Source organism: Rhinatrema bivittatum, chromosome 3 (assembly GCF_901001135.1).
Source record: "Rhinatrema bivittatum chromosome 3, aRhiBiv1.1, whole genome shotgun sequence".
NCBI classification, from domain to species: Eukaryota; Metazoa; Chordata; class Amphibia; order Gymnophiona; family Rhinatrematidae; genus Rhinatrema; species Rhinatrema bivittatum.
Window position 1 is genome coordinate 383705880 of NC_042617.1, and position 27809 is coordinate 383733688.

General features: G+C 47.8%; 1 protein-coding gene across 2 annotated transcripts; it reads left to right on the forward strand.

Annotated features, from left to right (window-relative positions):
- On the forward strand, window positions 1–27809 carry LOC115087891 (cytochrome c oxidase subunit 7A2, mitochondrial). Of its 2 annotated transcripts, XM_029595611.1 has the most exons (5): window positions 47–153; window positions 11333–11362; window positions 14087–14176; window positions 25975–26059; window positions 27581–27809. In XM_029595611.1, the coding sequence occupies exons 1-5, from the start codon at window positions 136–138 to the stop codon at window positions 27631–27633; spliced, it is 276 nt and encodes a 91-aa protein (XP_029451471.1). In that variant the 5' UTR covers window positions 47–135; the 3' UTR covers window positions 27634–27809. The 2 variants fall into 2 exon arrangements, with proteins under 2 accessions (XP_029451472.1, XP_029451471.1); XM_029595612.1 differs by lacking the exon at window positions 11333–11362 and having other exon boundaries at window positions 1–153.

Consider the following 27809-nt stretch of genomic DNA (forward strand, 5'->3'; position numbering starts at 1 on the left):
CCGTCTATGCGCACAAAGCGCGTGACAGTGGCGCCGCCGGAGCAGGGGGGGGGGGGTTGTTTCCGCTTCCGGTTTGTAGTTGTCCTTGTGCCGGGCTGAGAAGACGGAGGGTTCTCCGTGGAGTAGAGAGACAGGATGTTGCGCTCTGTGCTGGTGAGGAATGCAGCCGTTAGGGCGGCTCACAGGAGCCGAACGGAACTTGTGTATCTGTGCGTCAGGGTGCGCGCGCGCCCCCCCCCCCCCGAAGCCGTTTTGCCCACGCGGTGGCCCTTGTGCGAGACTGGGCCCCAGGCAGTAATCACTCTTCTCGGGCGGGGCCTGGACGGAGGCTGCCCTTCCGAACCAGACCTCGCCCTTGGGACGCCTGCAGAGTTTTGGCCCTTCTGACTTGGTCGCCGTTCGGGTTAGTCCTTCCCTCCACACCTACCCCGGGGCGGTTCTCCCGGGCTCCCTTCGGGTTATTGATCCGTGAGGTGAATGAAAGTACAGCTGAGGAATGGGAGTAGGCGAAAGCCGCGGAAGACCCGTTTTCTCGGTCCCTGGCCACGAGGAAGGTGTTTCTGGGTTTTTCAGGGAGGGTCGTTAGTTTGGGGGGGGGGGGGCGCGTGTGCGTATTGTGGTCGCCTTGATCGCTCTCGGGAGACGACAAAACCTGTCACGTCTACGCTAGGAACGAAAAGGCCCCAACAAAAAGCAAAGAACTTCAAAATATTGATCAAATTGCTGGTTATATTTCACTGTTTTAATCACTAGCTGCTGTTTGGTCACATTTCTTTTTTTTTTTTTTTACTTTTCCATTTCCTATTTGATCTCTATGGGTGGTTTCATCTTGACATCCACCTGAAAGTTTTTCACCAGTCCTTATGACGTGCCTTTGTGGTTATCAAAAATAACACGTTCTGCTGACTGGCTGACAAACACATATTTGTGTAAATCATACTCCTGGCATTTATAGAAAGTTTGATGTCCCAAGCTGAAGGTGAGAGGCATTTAAAAGGCAAAGGCAGATATCGTCAGTGACATCCTAAAGTATTTGGTGCTCAGGGTGGATATTTCCTTTGGCACCCTTTCTCCCCAGTGATCTCCTGTTCCCCTCTCCCTCTCTTGCACACACTTTCACACACCCCTGCACACAGGCTTCCTCCATTTCTCTTTCCCTCATTCGTATACACCCCTTCATACAGATTCCCTCTCTCACATTCAAACACACCCTCACTCAGGCTCCCTCGCACACACCTCTCCCCTACACATAGGCTCCTTTCCTCTCTTTCAAACTCATACACCCCTTCACATGGGCTCCCTCTCATATACAAACATGCACCCTCACTAACAGGCCGATACAGTAAAGCGTGGCCGCGGTTACCCTGTTTCTAACCCGCTTTGGATGCACAATTTGGACACGTAAGGCGATCCCGCGATTCAGTATCCGGTTTTACGCGTCCTTACCGCTTGCCGAAATGGACGCATATCTGTCTCCGCCCGCCGCTTGTATATGATATGTTAATGATCGTTTTAGCTATTCCCTCTGATACAGTAACGTGCGCCCAGATTATCGCCTTTTTAACCAGCTTATTTGCCGTGTCTTAACCTGCATATTTACCGCCTACCCTGGCGTTAGTGTGGTGTTCAGTCAGCTTCCCGCTGCCTTGAGCGCCCGGCTGAAGCCCAGAAGCAGTTCTCTGAATCTGAATCCGTTCTGTCACGCTGCAGTTTATGCCACTTCTCATTGGCTCCGGCCAAAGAGTCATGACTACTGGTTGAGCTGCCCGCAGCAAAGAAAAAAAAAGCACCACATGCCAGCAACAAAGAGGACTGCTAGAACTTAGCCGCCCAGTCCCAAACCAACCCATCCACAGAAAAAAATGCTTCTCGCACAAGGGGAAGAAAAGTAACCCAACCTGGCACCATCGCGCTTAACTTCAGAGTACTTCAGTTCCGTAGGGTTTAGTTTCTGTACGGAAGGAACGGACACCGTTTCCGGAGGCTCCTCTGGCCTTCTCGTGGGTCTGGGCTCCTTGTCGCCGCTGACTTGCAGTGGGCACGAGCTCCTAACGCTGATAAGATGCTGCTGCGCTGGACCAGACTGGCGCGCCACTTCCTGAGTGCGGCCTGCATTGCAGGTTAGAGGTTGTTAACGATCATTCGTGAGGTGGGCCTTCCCGCTGCTTTGAGCGCCCGGCTGGACGTCCAAGCCGCGATCTCGGACTTCCAGCTTGGATGTCCAGCCGGACGCTCAAGGCAGCGGGACGGTCGATGAACGGATGCCGCGACCTGACCAGTTACGACAGCGGCAGCAAGCTCAGCTGCAACTGGACCAGCGGCATTAGCATGGGCTACGACCAGCGGCACGTCAGCCCCCGCTCCAGCTACTCGGACTTGCGCTACGGGGCCCCAGGCAACCCTGAGGCTGACGGCGCCGGCCCGCCGTGGGCCAGTCCACGCTCCAGCCTGTGTGGCCAGTCGGCCACCTTGGGCAACTGCGCAACCCCTGCGTGCTGGAGGAGCCTGTCCCGCCCGACTTCGGGGACGCGTGCCGGCACAAGTCGCCACCCCCATCCCGACCGAGGATCGGTCACGCTGCACAAGTTCCAGCTCCCCTGCCAGGTGACTCCGTGCAGGGAGAGCGGAACCAGCCAGGCGGAGAGGAGGTTGGAAGCCTTGACCCTGGAACAGGAGCTGGAGCTGCACATGAAGAAAGAGTATTTCGGTGAGTAACTAGTGTGTGGTACTTGCTTCAGTGTGGACAGACGTTCATGGGCCTTCTCCCCCTGCCTTGAGTGCCCAGCTGGACGTCCAAGCTGCGACCTCGGACATCCAGCCGGGCGCTCAAGGCAGTGGGGTCTGTAGGAAAGAACCATCCATGTACCTGGTGGAATGACATTTCAAATGACAGGTACCAGCGCACCCTAGATACTGTATAGGCCCTGTATACCGCTGTATACAGTAAGATGGATTGCGCACGCCGACCACTTCATTGACGCGCTTTGGACACCACTTGGATTTGTGTGTGATTTGAATACTGAATCGAGCGGTATGTGAACCAAAATATGCGCACGGCAAACGAGGGTGCACCCGGCACTGCCACACTTTCTTACGCATCCTTACTGTATTGGCCCTTAAATTCCTAGCTTACGCACACACACACCCCCCTCACTCAGGCACACAGGCTCCAAATCACACTCCAGGCCGCATTGATATCAGCTATTCACTGCTCCCTAGCTGCGTCCTGCTCACAGCCCACCTACGCCTCCTTCCACTTCGGCTGCAGGCGGGGTGGGCTTCGCTCATTGCCAACCAATGCCTCCCTCTTCTTTTGCCACAAGCAGGATGGGCTCTGCTTACAGCTGCCGGCTTCCCTCTTCTGCCGCAAGTGGAATGGGCTCTGCTCGCAGCCACTGACTTTCCTCTTGATGGCACCCCCTCCTGGCTGTCACCCAGATGGACCGCACCTCCCTTTAGTCTGCCACGGGGTATTTGACATCCAAAGCCAAGGGCAGTATTGTCACAATCCTAGTCTGAATGTTTAAAATTTTACATTGACTCTCTGAGGTTTTGCTGTTAATATCCACTGAAATAATTATGTGAGTATTTTTTTTAAAGTGTCAGTTTAAACTGCTAGACTTATGTTTAACCATTAACAAGCACAGAGTAAGAGACTGGAGGCAAAGTCCTAAAGTGGAGCAGGCACCTGATCTTGGCAGCAGTTGGGAAGCAGCAGCTGTTGCAGTTGAGTTTTGTCTGGCCTGGCAGAGTTGCATGAGCTATTAAGTATCACACAATATCCACTCTAAATTCTTTAGAACTGTGTTGATGCCATGATGGTTCCGCCACCAGGGTCACAGTCTACACGTGCCAAAACCAGTCCAAAGCCCACTTCAACTCCCCCTGCAGCAGGTAGCCTCAGGCTTCATCACAAATAAGTTCCCCCCCCCCCCTGGGCCAACTGCTGCTGTTGTGAGTGAGCTAATATATTAAACGGTTAAACAATAAGGGTTATACTTAACATTGAATATTTTACATCCTTACAATGAATTTATCTGTGGATTGACTGGTGGGATAATTCCATTTTCTGAGATTATTTAAATCTTTTTCCTGAGTAAAAAAAAAAATATAAAACAAAAAAACACCTTTTACTTTGGTTCCTTCATTCTGAGCTGTGGCTGGCTTTGATCAGATTGGCCTGAATAAAATGCTAAATAGCAGAGGTTTTTATAATAAGTCCTTAGTAAAGATTTGGAAACATTAAAGAAGCAAACATTTTTAATTTTTCTGGTACACAAGGAGTCATGAGACTCAGGAGTAGATTCAAGAGTTACATTAGAAATTATATTTCTTCACAGAAAAGATGGTGGGGATGAAAATGGTAACAGAAATCAAGAAAACATGGGACAAATTTAAAGAATCCCTAGTTGAAAATTGGGCAGACTGGATGGGACCCAATCACATAATCTGAGTGTCTGTTTCTTACAGCAACATAAAGTCTGTGTACACTATTAAAGATGCAGGAGTTGCAGGACTTTAACCTTTCCTATATATTGTAATATTACACAGAAGTGATTCTCTTGGCTGCCAGTTCTGCATATGATGCACCGAACTATTTAAGAAGTAGGGTGAGGTTTGTTTACTTACACTATCTCCTAGAATTATTTACTTGCCACTGGATATATAAGGTGTGGGGTGGGACAGATGTATTATGGTAAAATTCCAATCACAACAACTGGCAATTTGTAGGTGCTCCTGTGATCTTCAGGTACAGGTTTTTACATTTTGTCTAAGATTCAGAATTTGTACACCATGGGGGGGGGGGGGCGTGTTTAACACCTTCCCACCCATTCTCATTGGGGACATGATTATGTTACAATCATAACCAAAGCAAGAGGATTAACCACCGTAAAAAAAAAAAAAATTATATAAATGGGTTGATTTCAGTATAATTCTCTCTTGAGTAAAGTAACTTAATACAGTTTCCAGATTTATTTATTTAACTGCATAGACACAAAGTCCAAGAAACAAGTTGCAGGTGATCCATTTAGTCCAGTAAAAAGGTGTTGTCTGCAATTTCTTTGTTCACCTTTATTTCTGTATAGTATCACACAAAAATCTGGCAGTTGGTATTCTCTGATCTTACATAATATTTTTAGTGGGTAGGTCTTCAGGCAGTAGTGAATTTTAGTCTAAATATGGTGCTACATAGCATATTAGAATACTATTAACTTCAGAGCCTTACAGGAATGGAAAAATCTCAGGTGCCTGTTCAACTGGGCAACAGAATTCTCATTCCTGGCACCTGCCAGACCACATTCAGCACTACATGCTTTGTAGCCCAGCGCAGGGCCCTGCAGAGCAGCAGAAGCAGGCCTGATGTGGCTGTGTGTCGAAGAGAGTACCCCCCACCATGCATTCATAACCATGCTCCTCAACACACAAATACAGAAGCTTCTGTGCTTATCTAACCTTTTTTGAAATCTTTTGCTAATTTGACCTTTACTGGCAATATGTTCCATGCCTCCACCACCCTTTCTGTGAAGTAGTATGTCCTATTAATTTAAGTCTGCCTCCTTTGAGCCTCGTTTCACTGGAAAATGTTTACTAGTTGTGCGTATGTTTACTAGAATTTTTCTGGCTCACTACCTTGTTTTACCTTGATAGTTGCTCTTCCCTTGAAATATATTTGATCACACTGATGGTCACAAACGGGTGTAAAATATTTAGAAGACTTTGAGCTAGGAAAAACATTTTTCTTTATTTAATTTTTTTGTTTCTTTAATTTTTTAATTTTTTGATTAGATTTGCTTTTCCTGTACATATCCACTGGTCTGGACTGATCTGGGTTATGCACTCCCACCAGCAGATGTAATCAGAGAATAAAGCTTCAAGACGCTGGTATCCCAAGTGTGCCATCTGCAGCTCATCAGTATTTCTCTGACTTCAGTAGATGGTGGTCGTGTATACCTGCAGCTCCGTGTGAGACGGATTTTTCTTGCTTCCTGAGGTGCTAGGTTCAGTGTCTAGGCCATCCCTCAGGTAGAGCCGGGCAAACGAGGGGTTAGTTACCCCTGGCGGTGCTAGCCCGTGTGGTTCCGGGTCCCCTGATATCCAGGGGACTGGCTCCCTCAACGACCTGAAGGCTCCCCCTCAGTGTCTGTGGAACAGGGAAGTAGCCCCTTTGGGGATTTTTTTCTATTATTCTTGGCTTAGGCTTTATTTTTTTCTGTTTACTAGAGGTTTTTGTGTAAAACAAAAAAAAAACAGCTCCAAGTTCCCTGTTCACCGTGGCTCCCGGGGTAAATTAGTCTGCTTGGTGGTGCAGAGCCAGGCAGACCCCTGAAGAGGAGGGGAGAGTGTTTCAGCCTGGTAAGAACCTCTGAGGACTTTTTAGGCTCCCTGCCTCATTTTTACCACGGTGGCCATTTTGTTTTTTTTCTCTCTCGACCTCCCACGCCGCTCCCCAGTGTTCCTGGGGCCGATTTTCCGGCGTTTTTGGTGGGAGTCACCAGGGCTGGGTGGCAGCACCTGTTTTCTTCCAGGGGGGGAGTTATATGCCCCTTTTTGCAGGAGGAACATGGCAGAAACTCCTCTGGTGGGACCTGGTAAGGCTTGCAGGATATGGTCAGCTTATTTAGACACCCCTGTCACTGTGCACAGACTGTGCACTGGGTGGGGAAGGGGTCTCAGACAAGAAGACCAAACCTAAAAAGTCTGCACACAGGTCAGGCTCGGCGGCTGGGTCCGACGAAGGAGCCCAACCCTCACTGCGCACCCTGTGGAAAAGGTCTCCTAGTATGACCCTCCCCTGGTGTCCCCCACTGCACGGACTCAGAGACACGGATTCTAGCAGTGACGAGACGGGACTGGGGGGATTTTCACCGGAATTTGTGCTGCTCATGCATGAAGCATTTCTGGCTTGGATGGGAGCGTGGGAGTTCCCAAGCGTCCCCATCTGCGAACTGACAGTCGTCCGTCCCGGGCAACTTTGGCTCGGGAGGATCTAGCGGGTGCAATTGACCAGCAGGGGATTGACTCCATTCCGCCCCCGAGGACACCGCTGCAGATCAGGGTGAGGTCCCTCCAGACGTAGATACGGGAGATGACGATCAGGATTCGTAGAACCTAGTGCGGCGGGGGATGACCCCCGCGTAGTCTGGCTGTTTCATTGGGCTAGGTGGACCCCAGCTGTCTCCGGGGTCCACCTAGCGCTTTTCCCATCCCGAAGAAGATTCAAAAGCTCCCCTCCGGGGATTCCCACTAATGGAGGAACATTTAGAACACCTCAAGGTACCTAAGGTGGATGCGGCTGTATCAGCGGTGATCAAGAAGACGACCATTCCAGTGGCGGGAGTGGCTGCTCTCAGATATGCAAGACCGCAAGCTGGAGCTGCATCTGAAGCGGGTGTTCGAGGTCTCTTCCTTAGGACTTCGGGCGGTGGTGTGTGCCCGCATGATGCAAAGAGCGAGTTTGTTGGATTCAAAAACCGTCTTCTGGTACTTTGTCAGCTTCTCAGGCGGCTTGTCTGGAGGCGGCGGTAGCTTATGTGGCGGATGCCTTATACGACTTGGTGCATTCGGTGGCCCGGACTATGGTCTCCTCCGTGGCGGTTCGGCGACTCCTATGGCTCCGCAATTGGGCAGCGGATGCTTCCTCCAAGTCGCAACTGTGCAGTCTGCCTTTTCGAGGGAAGTTGCTGTTTGGAGAGGATTTGGATCAGCTGATGAAATCTCTGGGGGATTCCAGGGGCAATAAACTGCCGGAAGATAGAACGCCCTACAGGAAATCATTTGGTCCTCCATCCCGACTTCAGGATTTCCGAAAAAGCAAGTCGGGGAGGAATGTTCTACCCTCTGATTCCAGACAGACCTCTTCCCGTACACGGTCCTTTTGTGGTTCCAGTCGTCCTGCCAGAGGTGGTTTCGGTCAGGGAACCAGAACTAGGAAGCCTGCCCCATGAAATCAGGCCCACCCACTCCTCGGATGGGCTGATCGGGGGCAGGTTGTCCCAATTTTAAGAGGAGCAGGTCAGGATCACCTCCGATCGCTGTGTGTTGGAGGTGGTAAAAGAAGGTTACGCCTTAGAATTTTCTCAGCCTCTCATGCCAGCCTTTGTGGAATCGCGATGTATTTCCCGCAACAAGCGAGCCGCGGTAGAAGACACTCTACCAAGATTGCTGGCCCTGAAGGTTGATAGTCCCCGTGCCGTCCGAATGGGGGAAGGGATGGTACTCCATTTATTGCGTGGTTCCCAAAAAGGAGGGCACTTTCCAACCCATCATGGACCTACAGCAGGTGAATTGCTGCTTGAAGGTGCCCCGTTTTCAAATGGAAACACTTCAAACTGTCATTGCAGCCGTTCGAAAGGGAGAATTCCTCGTCTCCTTGGATCTCAACGAGACTTATCTACACGTCCCGATTCGCAGCTCTCACCAGAGATTCCTACGATTCAAGATCCTGGGTCAGCATTTTCAGTTCCGGGTGCTGCCGTTCGGACTGGCAACGGCCCTGCGCACCTTTACCAAGGTGATGGTCATAGTGGCGGCGACTCTCTGGCAGGAAGGGATAATGGTCCATCCTTACCTCGACGATTGGCTGATACGAGCCAAGTCAGAGGAGGAAGGCGAGCGCAACCGTTCTTCGTGTGATCCATTGTCTCCAGTCCCTAGGCTGGGTAATCAACGAAGCGAAAAGTCATCTGACTCAGTCACAGTATCTGGAGTATTTGGGAGCTTATTTCTACACCCTCCAGGGCAGGGTGTTTCTCACGAACGACAGGATGTACAAATTGCAACAACAAGTGTGTCTCTTGTTACAGCTTCCAATTCACAGAGTGTGGGATTACCTACAAGTTCTGGGGTTCATGGTTTCGACATTGGAATTGGTGCCTTGGACCTTCGCTCACCTGAGACCGTTGCAGAGAGATCTACTGTCGCGGTGGGACCCAGTGTTGGAGCAATACCAGTTGCCCCTGCCTTTGTCGCAGTGAATCAGGTCCAGCCTGCATTGGTGGCTGTTGGAAGACAACTTACAGAAGGGGATGCTCCTTGAAGTCCTGGATTAGGTGATTGTGACAACAGATGCGAGCCTTCAAGGTGTTCCAGTCCCTGATGCAGGGGAGAATGGTTTGAGTCTTCTTGGACAACGCCACCACGGTGACATATCTCAATCGCCAGGCAGGAACCAGGAGTCCGGCAGTGGCACAGGAAGCACACCACCTCTTCACTTGGGCCAAGCTTCATCTGGAAGGCATCGCAGTCTCTCATGTGGCAGGCGTGGACAACGTGCAGGCGGACTTCCTCAGTCAACACCTGGATCCCGGGGAGTGGGAACTATCCCGGGAAGGTTGGAATCACATTTGTGCCCGATGGGGAGTTCCCAACTGGACCTCATGGCGACCCGTGTCAACGCCAAGACGGACCGGTTCTTCAGCCGAAAGAAGGAAATCGGGGCGGTAGGAGTAGACTCCCTAGTCTGCAAGTGGCCAACCAGAATCCTCCTGTATGCCTTTCCTCCATGGCCCCTGATCGGGCGTGTTCTCCGGCGCATAGAGGACCATCCCAGGTCAGTATTTCTGGTGGCACTGGAGTGGCCGCGGCGGCCATGGTTTGCGGACCTGGTACGGTTGGCGACAGACGGCCCGCTATGCCTAGCTCATCTGCCGAACCTCCTGCGACAAGGGCCCATTTTTTTGGATCGGGAGGATCACTTCTCTCTTGCAGCCTGGTGTTTGAGAGGTGGCAGTTACAGATGAAAGGTTATTCGGAACATGTGATTTCCACCCTACTTCAGTCCAGGTGGCCCTCGACGTCTATGGCATATGCTAGAGTGTGGAAGGTGTTTGAAGTCTGGTGTGACCAGCAGGGTGAGAGTGCCGTTGTCTGTGACCATTTCTCAGGTCTTGGGGTTTTTGCAGCAGGGATTATCTAAAGATTTGGCATATAGTTCCCTGCATTTTCAGGTTTCAGCCCTGGGATTTCTCCTAGGGGCGGATAAGTGGCAGGCCTCTAGCCAGCCACTCGGGCATTGTCTGTTTCCTGAAAGGGGTGAAGCTCCTTCGTCCTCTTCGTAAGTTATGCCCAGAGTGGAGTCTCAATTTGGTGTTGAGGGTGCTTCGTAATCCCCCTTTTGAGCCTCTGGGACACGCATCCTTAAAGGACCTCACCTTGAAGACTGTGTTTGTGGTGGCCATCTGTTCCACGAGGCATATTTCAGAATTGCAGACTCTTTCCTGTAGGGATCCCTTCCTTCGCATCTCGGTTGATTGGGTGTCCCTGCGCACAGTCCCTTCCTTTTTGCCAAAAGTGGTGTCTGCCTTTCATGTTAATCAGTCCGTGAAGTTACCCAGATTCCCTGATTGGGCTCATGACCTCGCTATGGGAAGAGATCTTCATCTGTTAGATGTCTGCCGGGTTCTCCTTCGGTATTTGAAGGTCACTCTTTTCGAAAATTGGATCACCTTTTTGTGCTCTTTGGAGGTTCGAAGAAGGGAGAAAAGGCATCTAAGGCGTCCTTGGCTCGCTGGCTGAAGGAAACAATTTGCTTGGCCTACATCGGGAAGGGTCGCCCGACCCAACTGGTTTGAAAGCTCACTCGACGAGAGCGCAAGTGGCTTCTTGGGCGGAGTGTCAGTTGTCGCCCGAGGAGATTTGTAGAGCTGCAGTCTGGTCTTCCCTGCATACCTTCATAAGACATTATCGTCTGGATGTCAGGGATCCAAACCAAGCGCTTTTTGGGGAGAGCGTCTTGCGAGCGGGTCTTTCGGGTTCCCACCCGGTGTAATGTGGCTTTGATACATCCCACTGGTCTGGACTGATCTGGGTATGCACAGGAAAGGAAAATTGGTTCTTACCTGCTAATGTTCGTTCTTGTAATACCACAGATCAGTCCGGGATCCTGCCCGAGTTCTACTGCTGAAAGACTGATTTACCTAATGGTTAGCTGCTGTACATAGAGAATCTATCAGAATGATTCTATAATATTTTGGTTTTTGTTATGAATCGTGGTTCAAACCTGATTTTCAGGTATTGGGGTTGTTTGTTTCGGACCCTTCAGGGAGTTTTTTCCTGTTCGCCCTTGTTTCTGGAATTAGATGGGTTTTTTTGTCAATTATACTTTACTTGGGTATCGATAAATACTGATGAGCTGCAGTGGCACACTTGGGATACCAGTGCCTTGATGCTTTGCTCTCTGACTCCATCTGCTGGTGGAGTGCATAACCCGCTGGTCTGGACTGATCTGTGGTATTACAGGAACGAAAATTATCAGGTAAGAACAAATTTTCCTTTCTTTGCTTGCTTTCCTCACTTGCCTCCCCTCCAACCTCTTTCTCCTCTCTTCCTCCAGCCACTTCTGTCAGCCCCAAGTGTGCAGCAGGTAAGAACATAAGAAATTGCCATACTGGGTCAGACCAAGGGTCCATCAAGCCCAGCATCCTGTTTCCAACAGAGGCCAAACCAGGCCACAAGAACCTGGCAAATACCCAAACACTAAGGGCCGAATTTTAATGCCTATGTGCGGGCGTACATTTGTGCGCGCAACCCGGTGCACACAAATGTACACCCGATTTTATAACAATCGCGCGCAGCCGTGCGCATGTTATAAAATCCAGGGTTGGCGCACAATAGTGCGCCTTGCTCACGCAGAGCCCTTGGGGAGCCCTGCTGGCTTTTCCCATTCCCTCCAAGGCCGCTCTGAAATCGGAGCGGCCTTGGAGGGAACATTTCTTCCACCCCCAACCTTTATTTTATAAGTTGCGCCTGCCTCCGGGTAGGCGTAGGTTGTGTGCGCCGGCCCGCGATCCCGGTCACAGCGGCAAATGGCCGTTGTGCTGGAGGCTCCGGCCCACACCCCGTCCCTTTTTTCAAGCCCTGGGACTTACACGCGCCCCGGGGCTTTACACAAGCCGCTGGGCCTTTTGAAAATAGGCCCGGCGCACGTAACCCCCTATGCGCGTAAATCCTTAAAAATCTGCCCCTAAGTCTATCCCATGCTACTGATGCTAGTAATAGCATTGGCTATTCCCTTAGTCAACTTGATTAATAGCAGTTAATGGACTTCTCCAAGAACTTATCCAAACCTTTTTTGAACCCACCTACACTAACTGCACTAACCACATCTTCTGGCAACAAATTCTAGAGCTAATTGTGCGTTCAGTGAAAAAGAATTTTCTCCGATTAGTCTTAAATGTGCTACTTGCTAACTTCATGGAGTGCCCCCTAGTCCTTCTATTATTGGAATGTGTAAATAACTGATTCACATCTACTTGTTAAAGACCTCTATCATATCCCCCCCTCAGTTGTCTCCAAGCTGAACAGCCCTAACCTCTTCATACTTTCCTCACAGGGGAGCTGTTCCATCTCCTTTATCATTTTGGTTGCCCTTCTCTGTACCTTCTCTATCACAACTATATCTTTTTTGAGATGCGGCGACCAGAATTGTACACAGTATTCAAGGTGCGGTCTCACCATGGAGCAATATAGAGGCATTATGACATTTTTCCATTTTATTAACCATTCCCTTCCTAATAATTCTTAACAATGTTTGCTTTTTTGACTGCTGCAGCACACTGAGCCAACTATTTCAAAGTATTATCCACTATGATGCTTAGATCTTTTTCCTGGGTGGTAGCTCTTAATATGGAAACTAACATCATGTAAGTACAGTAAGGGTTATTTTTCCCTATATGCAACACCTTGCACTTGTCCACATTAAATTTCATCTGCCATTTGGATTCCCAATCTTCCAGTTTCGCAAGGTCCTCCTGTAATATATCACAATTCGCTTGTGATTTACTACTCTGAATAATTTTGTATCATCCGCAGATTTGATAACCTCACTCATCGTATTCCTTTCCAGATCATTTATAAATATATTGAAAAGCACAGGTCCAAGTACAGATCCCTGAGGCACTCCACTGTTTTACCCTTTTCCACTGAGAAAATTGACCATTTAATCCTACTCTGTTTCCTGTCTTTTAACCAGTTTGTAATCCACAAAAGCACATCACCTCCTATCCCATGACTTTTTAGTTTTCTTAGAAGTCTCTCATGAGGGACTTTGCAAACGCCTTCTGAAAATCTAAATACACTGCATCTACCGGTTCACCTTTATTCACATGTTTATTAACCCCTTCAAAAAAAATGAAGCAGATTTGTTAGGCAAGACTTCTCTTGGGTAAATTCGTGCTGACTGTGTTCCATTAAACCATGTCTCTCTATATGCTCTACAATTTTGATCTTTAGAATAGTGTCCACTATTTTTCCGGCACTGAAGTCAGGCTCACTGGTCTATAGTTACCCGGATCTCCCCTGGAGCCCTTTTTAAATATTGGGGTTACATTGGCCACCCTCCAGTCTTCAAGTACAATGGAAGACCAAATGTTTAGTATTTTTCTACCCTTGATCACACATTTTCACAAGTTACTGCACTCTGACTTGTAAATTCACTAAAAAATCTGACTTTTTAATGCACTAAAACTCCTGCCATGGTACAAGTGGATTTCTGTACACAGATTTTTTTTGTCATTTATATTATGGTATTTTTTTACTAATTCCATTGAACAAAGCATACATAAGACAGTGTTGCTGCCCAGAGATCAGTTGAGAACAATCTGATCTAGGGACATATCTAAAGAAGTTGCTAAATCTTATCCCACCCAAAAAGTTTTCTCTGTTTTTCTTCAGTTTCCTTCTAGTTTGTTTGTGTTTTCTTTGTGTGTTTGATCATGCTAAGATCTAGGGCTGTTGTGCCTCATTCTGTTTACTCCGAGCACATCTGTATTGTTCCTTGACTTTCTTTCAACCTTACTTTTTAACCAACAGGCACTCATATTTCATGATTCAGAAGAGGGCATTGCTATAAATTTGATATATCTTGGAAGTCTAGTATAGGCCATAAGGAATTATTAATCATTCTTAAATGTATTTTTCTGTCTGAACAAAATAATTGTTTCAATTGCTTGGTCAAAGATCTTGCTATATACCTTGATGAAATTTGAAGGGAGTGAGTCGGGGAAAGGCAATTTTCTGTTTGCTTATGGGGAAATATGCGGAATCTTTCATTCTTACCTTCGTCCCTTATATGGTTATTTTCTTTTAGGCTCTTCGGCAAATTTCTCAGAGGACTATAACTACTGGTTCTCGAAGGCCTTTTCAAAACAAGGTCCCAGAAAAGCAGAAGATTTTCCAGGTAATTAACATGCATCATAAAGTTCAGAGAGGTGGAAGCTCTCTGTCAGGCAGATGCAGTAATCTGAGCATTAAGAACCTGTGCCTTGGATTTCAACACACAGTTTAACACAGAGATTACAATTTATTTATTTTTTTTAAATCCCTGATGCCGAAAGGTAATGTTATGCTAATGCATGAGGAGTTTAAAAAAAAAGTTTTTCGTTGTAAAATGTGCCTTTGGATTTTAACTTGGGAAGTGGGGTTATTATTGCTGACCCATTATTGCTGGCACTGAAAACCCATAAAAAAAGTTTCAAATGTAAAAAAGAAGATAATACTGACCAGTGAAATTCATGTACTGTGGTCATTTTGTTTAACAAGTCCAAATCCTTGCATGTAGAATTGATTCTTATAATTCTAAAGTGCTTTTCGTCAAGGCATCAACAATCCTTTTTTTTTTTTTGTTGGGACATAAATCAATTGAAATTGTCCCGTTTTCATGTCCTTTTATGAGTAAGAATTTAAGATCAGTATTATTTGTTGTATGATGCTGAGTTCTACTCCGCCAGTTTCATTGTAAATTGGCTGACAGTTTTTATTTCAACTGGTACTGTACTTATTAAAACCAAGTTCTCCAGAATTTAATCATTTCCTTCTTTGATAATTTTGAATAGAGCAATGCATTCAGCTTCATATGCAAGTAAATACACCATCTGTTTAAGAGCTTTCTAGCTGATTGCTGCTTGTGATATACTGATGTACACACGTTATCTTCCATCTTGAGTTCCAACTTGCATCTGAATAACCAATTCATCTTTCTCTGGAAGCTTCGTAGCACAAAATATTATCTTCTGTGAAGATATCTGAAATTACTTTTGGCCATCATCCAGTGTTCAGTTGTATAGCAGGTATTAAAATGGCTGAAATAATGAACTGCAAATGTATTTGATCTTGTTGCCTGTACAAGATACAACAGACTTCAAGTAAAACTCTGATATGAAATATCTAGAGCTTCATTTTCTTTATGGTGTATTCTGATACTGGCTCCTCGCTATGTCTATGCCTAAGATTTGACTGGCTGTCCTAAATCTTTTAGTTCAATCTTAGTCTCTACAAAAATCCTTATTCCTTGTTGAAACTTGTCACTTGTTACTACTAACATGTCATAAACATAAATTGCTACTATAACATTTTCTCCTTGTCACATTGATCTGCTTCTATTTCATAACCCTCGTTGCGTAGTATTTGGTCTAATGTCATCATGTACTATACATGACCTGTTTTGTTGTAATATATAAATTGCTTTTTTGAGCTTGCAAACTTTGTCTTTTCCTTTTCATTGTTCCCTGGAGGTTGATCTATGTAGATTACTACTTTGAGGTTCTCATGAAATGGACTCCTAATTAAATTTTCTTCATCAGCTAAAGCCAATAATAATAATCTAAGAGTTGTCATTTTCAATACTAGTGAATGTATTTCTTGATAGTCAATTCCATGTCACTGATCATAACCAACTGCTCCTAGTCTTGCTTATATCGCTCAATATTATCTTTAGAGCTTAATTTTAACTTAAATACCCATTTTGATTTATTAACTTTCATGTGCTTTCATGGCACTAATTCTCAAGTTTTCTTCCTGTTGTGAGATGAAATATCCTCCACCCACTTACACTGTTTGGTCTTTATTGCATCTTTAAAGTATATTGGTTCTTTCATTTTATGATGCACATTTTTGCCTTTGGTGTAGGTACTAGTTTATTAGGGAGTCATGATTTGTGTTTTGCATAACATAGTTCCTGCTTATCTGGTGTTTCTGTTCTTGATTTCACTGTGTGTTTCTGCCATAGATGATGGAAGTTCATGTGATGACACAGTTTCATTAGTTGATCTTTCATTGTTGCTTCTTGGCATTTCATCAGTATGATAATGTCCAATGCTTTCTTCAGTTGAGAAATAGGTGACTTAATAATAATGTTTCTTCTCTGCACAGAGATTGGTTGGGTGAGGGAGTCTTGTCCTAACCAGTCCCTCTGTGAGAGAAGAGGACTGGTTGGTGGGAGATATGGGAATAATTTGTTGTTATGATGATTATATTGAATTGTTGTGTATTATATGCTAATTTTCTATCTATTTGTCTTTTATGCTTTTTATTATGTATTGCTTTTTTTTGTGTGTGTAAGCTGCTTTGGGTAGTCTTCCTAGACTGAAAAGATGGGATATTAAGTGAAATAGAAAAACATTTTCTTTGTGTTGCTGCCTTTTCTAGAAATTCAGCTCCTTTTCTTGACTTGAAAACCTTTGGATCTTTGCTTGTCAGAATCCTTTATATTTTAGGATCATGGAAATGAAATCCTGTCCCATTTTTGCAATAACCGATAAAGATTGTAGGTTTGCTTTTAACATCTAACTTACTCCAATTTTGCTTGGGAATCCAGGCATGTATAAAATATGCAGTCACATTGAAGTATCCTGTGGATTGCCTCCTGCCTGTCTATGCTGCTTCTGGTGATTCTTCTTTCAGCAGCTTGTTACAGTGGTTTCTTACATAAGCAACGGTACTTACTGCGTCAGCCCAAAATTTGACCAGTACGCCAGATCATATCAGCATTGTTCTTGCCTCTTCTAATAGCATTTGATTAAAACTTTTTCTGCAGTTCCATCTTGGCATGGTGCATATAGAATTGTCTTCTTATGATGAATTCTATACTCCATGAAATTCTAAATCTTATCTGTGAAACTCACTTTTGTTGTTGATATGGATTTGTTTCAAATTCTTGCCTGTTTAGCATTCTGAGTACCATATATAGTCAATGAAAATATATGGGATTTCATCTTTATGCTTAAAAAATAAATCCACTGTACTCTGGCAGGCCAGTCCACACAAAGTGGATTATGCACCTCTACCAGCAGATGGAGACAGAGTAAAAACTGATGTCAGGGACATATAGCCCTGCCCCAACATCAGCCCGCCAATATTCTCCATCTCCAGTACATGGTGGACATGGATCTCCCTACTGGGGATTGCTTGTAGTAAAAAAAAAAAATAATAAAGAAGAAAAGGAGAAGTTGGATAGCACTGCTTGTCTACTGAGGTGATACAGGTGGGTTCTTCCCTCAGTGCCTTGATTCCGGTAGCCTGTGCAGGCATGGACTGAAAAAAAAAATGGTTGAAGGCCAAGAGAGGTTTGGTGATGAAGGCTTTTGCCCTCTCCCCTGTAGCTAGAGACCCATTCCTGTTCTCAGCTAGGGAGGGCTGAGCTCGGGTGAAAAAAAAAAAAAAAAAGACAAAGACTGGGAAAGTCTTCTTTCCCTTATCTTGTCTTGTCCGGGTCTTCCTCCCTTGGCGTTGGTGGTCTGCATCTTCCTACTCACCTCTGGAGAGTTTAGTGAGGTGTGGAGGCAGCACAGGCTTGATGGGTTGAGCAGCCTTTGGCGAGGACCTGCTTCCAGGCTTGGTCTCTGCTGGCTGCATGGTAGGCCACGGCAGCATTTTTCACGTGCTTGCATGTGTCTCCTCATCGTGTGGCGGTGTAGTGATGGCACGCACAAGGCCGCGGTTTGTTTGTGCTTGTATTGAGCCGCACATTAGGCACGTATCTGAATGCATGGCTTTGCATGTATTTGAGTGCATACTTGAGCATGTATCTTAATTTGGCCATGCAACAACCCAGTACAGGCGTGGCGCCAGTGTCAAAGAAGTCTAAGTGCTTAGGGGCGGATTTTAAAAGGCGCGCGAATAGCCTACTTTTGTTTGCGCTCCAGGCGCAAACAAAAGTACGCTGGATTTTAGTAGATACGCGCGGAGCCGCGCGTATCTGCTAAAATCCTGGATCGGCGCGCGCAAGGCTATCAATTACGTATAGCCGGTGCGCGCCGAGCCGCGCAGCCTACCCCCGTTCCCTCCAAGGCCGCTCCGAAATCGGAGCGGCCTCGGAGGGAACTTTCCTTTGCCCTCCCCTCACCTTCCCCTCCCTTCCCCTACCTAACCCACCCGCCCGGCCCTGTCTAACCCCCCCCCCCTCCTTACCTTTGTCGGGGGATTTACGCCTCCCAGAGGGAGGCGTAAATCCCCGCGCGCCAGCGGGCCTCCTGCGTGCTGGGCCGCGACCTGGGGGCGGGTACGGAGGGCGCGGCCACGCCCCCGTACCCGCCCCCAACACGCTGCCGACACGCCCCCGAAACGCCGCGACGACCGGGCCCGCCCCCCGACACGCCCCCCTCGGAGAACCCCGGGACTTACGCGAGTCCCGGGGCTCTGCGCGCGCTGGGAGGCCTATGTAAAATAGGCTTCCCGGCGCGCAGGGCCCTGCTCGCGTAAATCCGCCCGGTTTTGGGCGGATTTACGTGAGCAGGGCTCTGAAAATCCGCCCCTCTGTGACTTGTGCTGCTTGCCAGGGCTTTCTGCGAGTCTGTATCAGCGCTGCCTGGATGCTTGAGGTGATTTGCTGCCTCCTGATTTTGCCAACTCTAGTCCATTCCCTCGGACAGAGGGGAGTGGTGCTGTAGACTACACCACAAGGGTGCCCCCTTCTTCAGTTGATCCAATGGCAGAAACGTCTTCAGGAGATACTCAGAGGACTTTGGATTTGGGTCTATGGGGCCTGGTTTGGACCCATCCTCCATTTCCTGGGTGGAATTTCCATGGATTACAGACTTTTCTTTAGGGGTGCTCTTCAGAGATGGTGATGCCTTCTAAATCAGGGTTGCATACTCTGGGTCCCCACTTGCCAGTGTGTAAACGCCAGGGTGCAGCCATTCCTGATGATGAACAGGAGTTTTGGATCAAGATGACCCTGACTTTGATTTGGGTTTCTCCCCTCTGGAAAGGGAAATCTCCCAAATTTAGAGCCACATAGAACTCTGCTCCATTTTCATAGAGATAAGTTGCTGGGCCCGTTATCTGACTCTGAAGATGCTGGGAGTAACTCTGTGAGTATTATGTTAATAACATCCCTTAAAAAATAATATAAAATAAAAAAGTGGGCAGACTGGATGGACCATTTTGGTTTTTATCTGCCATCTTTCACTGTTACTATCCTGATCATTTTTCTTCCAGGGATTTTTTTTTACTTATGTAGGTGTTATATCAGATGGATCAGATTCTATGACTGTCCAAAGTCCATTAGTTTTTAGAATGCTCATCTTAAATCTGCAGGTCAGATAAATGCTGGAGTTCAGCATTTGAGACATCTTTAATTATTTTTACTTTCAATGTTCACAGAAAATCTTTTCTTCACAAACTATTTTGCAAATTATCTTTGTAATTCACAAAATAAAAACTTTTGTATGGATTTCCCCTGCAGCTTGCTTACCTGGCTTAATTTACTAGGTTTTTTTTACTTGTTTGGAAGCTTTTCTCACTCTAGTCTGGCTGATGGAGAGATTCCGGTTCTGGCTTTCTCTTTATTTTCTTTTTCATTTCCTGGGCTCATTACCCATTTTTTGTTAGACATTTATGGTACAACTGAGTTAGTTTAGATTAGGCTTCCTTATAAATAAAAACAAACAAGCCATGGAAATTTCTTGTTTGCAAGAGCAGTAAAACAGCACTTTTATTAACAAGGTAAAATGGAGCTGTAAGCAACAGCACACGACTCATACACGTACAGAGCAGTATGGGAACCCTATTTGCTCAAAACAATTTAGTAATATCTAATTCTATACAGTCCAGCTCAATGATATGAAACACATTTAAAATAGTTTACACCTGTTTTAGATTTGAAATTACAGTGTTAAAGCATCTGGAAGTAATTTTCAAAAAGGTTCATGCACGCAGATAGGCTTTTGGAAAATTGCTACTTTCCTAACGTAGCAGATGGACTCAGGACCAATGGGTTTAGTGTACTCCTGATAGCAGTTGGAGACGGCTCAGATTTCAATCTGACGTCAGCCCCTAGTACATATACCCCTGCAGGAAGTGCAGCTCTTCAATATTTTCCGTCTCCATAGCAGTTAGGGACTATCTGCATGCTCTCACAGCGTTAGAACAAATTCAACGGAGAAAACCCAAATTCGGAAGAAAACCTACCTCTGAAGACTAGCCCCGCTCTCCTGCGATGATAACCCTCGGGTCCCTTCCTGAGGGGATTTCCGTGGTCCCTTGGAGGTAAGCCTCGGTCTGGCGGCCGATTTGCGGCGAGGACCTAGCCTCCAATCCGTGGCGTGGCTGAGAGGCAGCGGGTGCACCCTCGAGCACAGCGGTGAAGGTATTTGCCCTCTCCTCCCGCAGCCGGAGACCGCCCAGAACGAAACCGAGAAGCGCCGAAGACAAGGTAAGGTAGAAATCTTCAGCATAGACTCCGGTCTCCGAGGTTTAAGGAGTCGCACAGGTCGTCGGCTGGGACTAGTGCCGCCGGGTTGATCTGCCCTAGCAGGGCCAGGCCCCGGTTAGTTCCAAGGGTCTTCCCACGTGGAGACCCTCCGAGGTGGTCGCCATATTGCCCGCGTGGTCGCCGTCGCCATCTTGGCCCTATTCGCCGCTTCGTCCGCCATCTCGACCGGGCGCACAAGGCTAGCTAAGCGCACAAATTACATGTGCGCATAGTTACATGCACAAGGGCCATGAGCATAAGTTATACGCGCGTCGCGCACTTACCGGGCTGAGAGCATACCCGTGACTTGTGCGCACAACCCACACGCACATCTTAGACGCGCCGGAGCGCATAAGGGTTTACGCGCCGATAGCCATGGCACCACCGGCTTCTGCCCTGCATGCCATATCAGAGCCGCACAAAGCGAGGAGGCCAACGCCCTGTGCGCTCAGTGCGAGGAGGCCCTGGGAGATCCAGCTCAGGGCCAGGGCCAAGCACTAGCTCCTCAGTGGGTACCCCGGACCTAGCAAATTCCAGCGGGCCTCCCCCCCCCCCCCCGCAGTCGGGGACCCCCAGGGACTCATCGCCCCTTAGCTTGGACCCAGCGTCTATCTCATGGGTGGTGTTCTTCAAAGGGCTACACACCTTTGTTCACATGCAAACGGAACCTCTGGCTGATCAGCCACAGCTTCCGCCAGAAGACCTTTATGCCCCAGGCTCCTCGAGGTCTAGACAAAGGTTCCCACCGCCCAGAAGCCCCACCTATGGGGACACGGACAACTCTGAAGAGGAAGCAGAGCCCCTAGAAGAGGGGGAACTCCCCCCAGGGACAGAGCCTCACCGAACAATGAGACGCTTCTTCACCAAAGACGAGCTCCCTGACCTGGTCACCCACAGCCTGAAGGAGCTCGCTATCCCGGGCACAAGTGCCTCGGGGGAGCCTAAGCCAATCCCCTCCTAGAGGGCCTCCGCCAGACCTCCCGCCATTTCCCTCTGTTACAAGCCATCCAGCAGCTAATTGACCTGGAATGGAGTGCTCCAGAGTCCACGTTCAAAGGGGGACGAGCTATGGCAGCCATATACCCCCTGGACCCGGCGGCCAAAGACCTTCTGACATGCCCAAAAGTGGATGCCATGGTTTGCACGGTCTCGAAGCACACTACAGTCCCAGTGGAGGGAGGAGCAGCGCTCAAAAATGCTCATGACCGGTGTCTGGAATCCATCCTTAAACAGTCTTTTGACGTCGTCGCTATGTCCCTACAAATAGCGGCCTGCTGCACCGTAGTGACACGTGCCTGCCTATCTCAGACCAGGAGCAACACCCCTGGGGAGGCCATGGAACCAGCAGTATCCTTCCTTGCGGACGCTGCTTCCAATCTGGTGTGCACAGCAGCTAGAGGAGTGTCATCAGCGGTGGCTGCCAGGAGACAACTCTGGCTCCGAAGCTGGTCGGCCGATGCATCTTCCAAAACGCGTCTCACAAGGATGCCCTTCAAAGGATCCCTCCTGTTCGGCAGCGAACTAGAGAAACTGGCCAACAAATGGGGCGAGTCCCCATTGCCGCGCCTACCGGAGGACAGGAATAAGAGAAACCAGCAACCCTTCCCCCGGTCCTCCAGGGGCAGAAGTTCACAGCGCTTCAATCCATACAGAAGCAACTATCAAGCACCCCGCCCTACGGGCAGAAACCAGTCCTTTCGGAACAAGCACAACAAGAGGGGAACCAGCTTAGGTCCAGGCCCCAGCTGCACCCCCACAATGAGATTCAGCTGACCCATCCAAGGGAAGAAGCCATAGGGGGCAGACTAGCCCTATTCTACCACAGATGGGTCGAGAGAACTTCGGACAAGTGGGTCCTAACCATCATTCGAGAAGGGTACTACCTGGACTTCCTGCGAACCCCTCCGGACAAGTTCGTGGAGTCCCCCTGCCATGACCTCTCCAAGAGGGCAGCAGTGGAAGCTACACTGACTAGACTACTGGCCCTCGAGGCCATAACCCCAGTGCCTCCACAAGAGAGAAATACTGGGCATTATTCCATTTTTTTTTATTGTCCCCAAGAAAGAGGGGACGTTCAGGCCCATACTGGACCTCAAGTCTGTCAACCGCCACCTGAGGATTCCCCACTTCCGCATGGAAACCCTACGCTCCGTCATAAGGGCGATACAACCGGGAGAATTTCTCACATCCCTGGATCTTTCGGAGGCCTACCTACACAACCCAATTCATCAGGAACACCAGCGCTATCTACGCTTCAAAATCGTGGACCGTCACTACCAGTTCCGGGCACTACCCTTCGGGTTAGCCACAGCACCCCGGACGTTCACCAAGATCATAGTGGTGGTGGCGGCAACACTGAGGAAGGAAGGAATTCTTGTACACCCTTACCTAGACGATTGGCTGATCAGGGCGAAATCCCCAGAGGAAAGTCACCAAGCAACCAACATTGTCAAAACTCTACTGGAGAGCCTAGGATGGGTGGTCAACACAAACAAAAGTTGTCTGCAGCCCTCACAGTCTCTAGAATACCTAGGAGTCCGATTCGACACCAAAGAAGACAAGGTCAGCCTGACCCCCACAAGGAGATCAAAACTGTGGAACCGGTTACAAATCCTGCTGAGCGAACCTCGTCCCACAGCATGGGATTACCTGCAAGTCCTCTGTGTGATGGCATCCACACTGGAAGTAGTGCCATGGGCGCAAGCTCACATGAGACCCCTGCAGCACTCACTTCTATCATGATGGAATCCACTGTCTCAGAACTACGCCGTACGTCTATCACTCCCGGGCAGAGTCCGGACCCAGCTACGGTGGTGGCTACAGGTCAGCCACCTGAGCCGGGGAACAAGGCTATCTTTCCCAACCTGGACCCTGCTCATCACAGACGCCAGCCTACGAGGATGGGGAGCACACTGCGAGGAGTTAACCGCCCAAGGGCAGTGGAACGCAGAAGAGTCGGGATGGAATATCAACCACCTAGAAGCGCGGGCGGTCAGACTAGCCTGCCTACGATTCGCTCACAGACTCCGAGACAAAGCAGTCAGAGTAATGTCAGACAACACCACAACAGTGGCCTACATCAACCGACAGGGGGGAACCAGAAGCCAACAGGTGTCTCTGGAAATAGACTCCCTAATGGCGTTGGCAGAAGTAAACCTCCTGGAGATCTCAACCATCCACAACGCCAGGAAAGACAACATCACGGCGGACTACCTCAGCAGAGAAAGTCTAGACCCAGGAGAATGGAATCTGTCATCCTCAGCATTCCAAATGATAGTGAACCGGTGGGGGACACCAGACATGGACCTTCTGGCAAACCGGTCCAACGCCCAAGTACCCAGGTACTTCAGCCGCAGGCAGGAATCTCAGTTCCAGGGGATCGATGCCCTGGTACAGACCTGGCCACAGGTAATCCTATTATACGCCTTCCCGCCATGGCCTCTATTGGGCGCAATCATTCACAAGATACAGCTACACAGGGGGCTAGTACTTCTGGTGGCCCCGGACTGGCCAAGAAGACCGTGGTACACAAACATGAGAAGACTACTGGCAGGGACCCCCCTGCCACTGCCTCCACACAGAGACCTGTTTCAACAAGGTCCGATCCTCCACGAGGATCCAGCTCAATTCTCTTACGGCCTGGCCATTGACAGGGGTCGCCTGAGAGAGAGCAGTTACTCTGGGGCTGTAATCGGCACCCTACTCCGAGCATGCAAGTTCTCCACATCTTTAACGTACATAAGGATTTGGAGAGTATTCGAAGCTTGGTGCGAAGACCACGACGACATACCATGCTCAATTAAAGTCCCCATGATCCTGGAATTCCTGCAGAATGGGCTACAGAAGGGGCTGTCCCTCAACTCCATCAAGGTGCAGGTGGCCGCCTTGTCATGCTATGGCTCCAAGAGCGAGTGCGACAGCATAGCCTCTCACCCGGACGTGTCACGCTTCCTGAAAGGTGTCAAACACATTCGTCCACCACTAAAGTGGCCGGTACCTCTTTGGAATCTCACCCTGGTCCTGGATTTTCTAGCAGGAACCTCCTTCAGACCCCTCCGAGGTCTGTCCCTCCGCCTGTTAACTTTAAAGACAGCATTCCTGCTGGCAGTTTGTTCAGCCCGCCGCATTTCAGAACTACAAGCACTGTCCTGCCGTGAGCCGTTCCTCAGGCTCACCCCGGGAACCATCAGCTACGCACGGTCCCTTTGTTCCTTCCCAAAGTGGTGTCACACTTCCATCTTAACCAAACCATCTCGCTACCATCGCCGGATGAGTCGAAGAATTCGGAAGAAGCTCATAGTCTACGCCACCTCAACATTGGCAGACTTCTATCCAGATACCTAGAAATGTCGGAACCCGTACGAAAAACGGACCACCTTTTAGTCCTCCACAGCGGGAAGAGACAAGGGGACGCGGCCTTGCGGGCAACCATAGCCCACTGGATCAAGGAAGTCATCAAGGCGGCCTACGTAGAAGCAGGCAAGCCACCACCTTTACAGGTCAAGGCCCATTCCACTAGAGCCCAGACAGTATCCTGGACAGAAACCAGAATGCTGTCACCCGTTGAGATTTGCAGGGCGGCGACATGGTCCTCCATACACACCTCCAGATTCTACCGCCTGGATGTTCAGGCTCGGGAGGACACGGCATTTGTAAGGGCAGTACTAAGTGGGTCACGGGCAGCGTCCCACCTGGTTCGGGAGTAGCTTTTATACATCCCATTGGTCCTGAGTCCATCTGCTACACGCTAGGAAATGGAGAAATTACTTACCTGATAATTTTGTTTCCTTAGTATAGACAGATGGACTCAGCATCCCACCCTTGGCTGCCGTTACGCATGGAATTTCGAATGACTCAAGGGTAAGCCACGTTTTCATTTACCTAGGGCATCCACCCTGCCGGGTGTCGATGCTTCCGGTTGAGTACACTTGCGGTCTCCAGCTATAGTCAATCAACCAGTTCAAGTTAATCAAGTTAATCAAGTTTTAACGTTTAACCAAGTTATGAAGTTATTCAAGTTAATCAAATTATTCAAGTTAATCAATCAGTCAGTCACACATATATCCACAATGCTTTTCGAGGAGAATACTGAAGAGCTGCACTTCCTGCAGGGGTATATGTACTAGGGGCTGACGCCAGATTGAAATCTGATCCGTCTCCAACTGCTAGCAGGAGTACACTATACCCATTGGTCTTGAGTCCATCTGTCTACACTAAGGAAAACGAAATTATCAGGTAAGTAATTTCTCTTTTTTTTTTTTTTGCTAAAGATGTCTTTAATAGCTAAAGAGGTGGCTTCTGCTCCCGCCCTTGCGACTTTGTTTGACAGCTTGAGTTGTTAGATGCTCCTTTTAGTACTAATTTAAAGAATTCCATATTTAGTACTGATGTGTATGAGTGGATTTGGAGAAGAGCTGCCCTAATAGAACCCTTGCGCGTGTTAGATGAAGAGTTTGTTGGCTGATCCTGTTGTCCTGAGTAAGATGCATGTTCTTTCTTGTCTTTAGGAAGATAATGGTATTCCTGTTCACTTAAAGGGAGGCATAGGAGATGCCTTGCTATATAGAGCCACCATGGCTCTTTCCATTGTGGGTAAGTTATTTGATGGTCAGTTTTTATTAATGACAATGCATTTACACATGTATAATATAAACCTAAAGAATTTCACCAAAATCCTCCTTGTTGGTGTGAGGTACCAAGGCCACTGTGCAATCGCACCCACTTTGCAAACACCACCACTGCTTCCTATTTCAACTCTTGACACTCTACAGTGGCTTATTTTTTTTTCTTTGCTCTGCTCCTACCTCTCTCTGTATTCTTTATCTCTTTACCCTCTCTTCAGCCTCTTTCCCATCTTCTGCTTTCCATCTTCCTTTCCCCTTGCCTCTTCACTTCCCCCATTTCTGTGATGTTGCCTCTCTCTCTCTCTCTCCACTGCAGCCCAGCAATAGAGGGTTGCTTGTGGCCACAATAGCAGCTCTGTCCACTGTGGCCTTGCGGCAGGAGGGGGGGGGGGAGGGGTGGCTCCCTGTCTTTTTACAGTGTACCGGTGGCAGGGAGTGCTCTTGGCCACAGCAGGAACCTGAGCTTATAACCAGTGCATTTCTTGTATAAAGAATAAGATCTATTTAGCTGTACGTTTACATGCTTATCACTAATTTTGTAGGAAGGAACTGGATTTCTGCTCAGTTTAGGCAGGGCATTGGTCATTTCAGACTTCCCATAAAGGACCCTGTGGTGTCATGGGACACTGCTTGCAAAGCTGTTAAGGCTGCTCATGTCTAGCAAGCTAGTGAGGTGGATGGTCAATATTAATATACTATTTAAACTAACTGTATTAAAGTGAGACTATGCATAGGAAATAAAAAATTAGTTGAATGGTGAGAAGCAAGGTAGGAACACTAGTTAAAGTTAAATTGAAGAGTTGTGTCACTAAAAGCAAAAATACAATAATTAGAAACTGGGCAGGTCATAGGTGGAGACTCTGGGGCTGGTGTAAAAATATTTTAAATTTTGCATTCCAGCTTCAGTACAAGCTTATCTATACCTTTGCCGATTACCTGCTTAGGAGTAGTTTGAGCTTATGAAAAAACCAAAGTGATTTTAGCATAGACTTTTAAAATGGTTGAAGAAAATTGAGCTTTTTGATTTGCCAGACAGCATCAAAACAGCATTAATGCCTGGTGGTTCTGCCTGTGGGAGGAGGGACATCTACAGGCTGTTGGAAGGGTGCACTTGGGTTGGATTCTGGAATAAGCCATTTGCACCCCTCAACCAGAGGCTTGCTGTGATGCCTATGCCAAGAACTTGGGTAGGCCCAGGTGTCTGAGCCCCACTTATTGTGAATGGTGTTGGGATAGGTTTTGAATGAGCTGGGACCCCAGGGAATAAGAAGAGCCCAAAACCCCCCATAAGGTATGATTCTATGTAATAACTACTTTCAAATTTCAGCCGAGGCAGTTAGATAAGTAAGAGATTGAAAGTTGATATTTATTTTTAACAGCAAAAGCTTTTTTTTGATGCAGGGCATTTTATAAATGTTGTAATGCTCTTGCATGTGTGTTAAATTAGCAAATGCACTTAACTTTCTGGTTTTGTCTCTTTCTTATACAGGAACAGGCTACGTGCTTTATGAACTCTTCATGGCTTCATTGCCCAAGAAGTAAAAGTGATTCCACTTCCAAAGTTGTCACTTCAGTTTTTTAATTGGCATTGTGTCTGGGTGTAATTCTTCAGGGATTTTTCTTGTCCTTGTCGTAAAATAACTGGTTCCATCTTAGGGATCGATATTTATTAAAATGTACTGTAGAAGCTGCAAGCAATAAAGCAGTTTTTACATGCC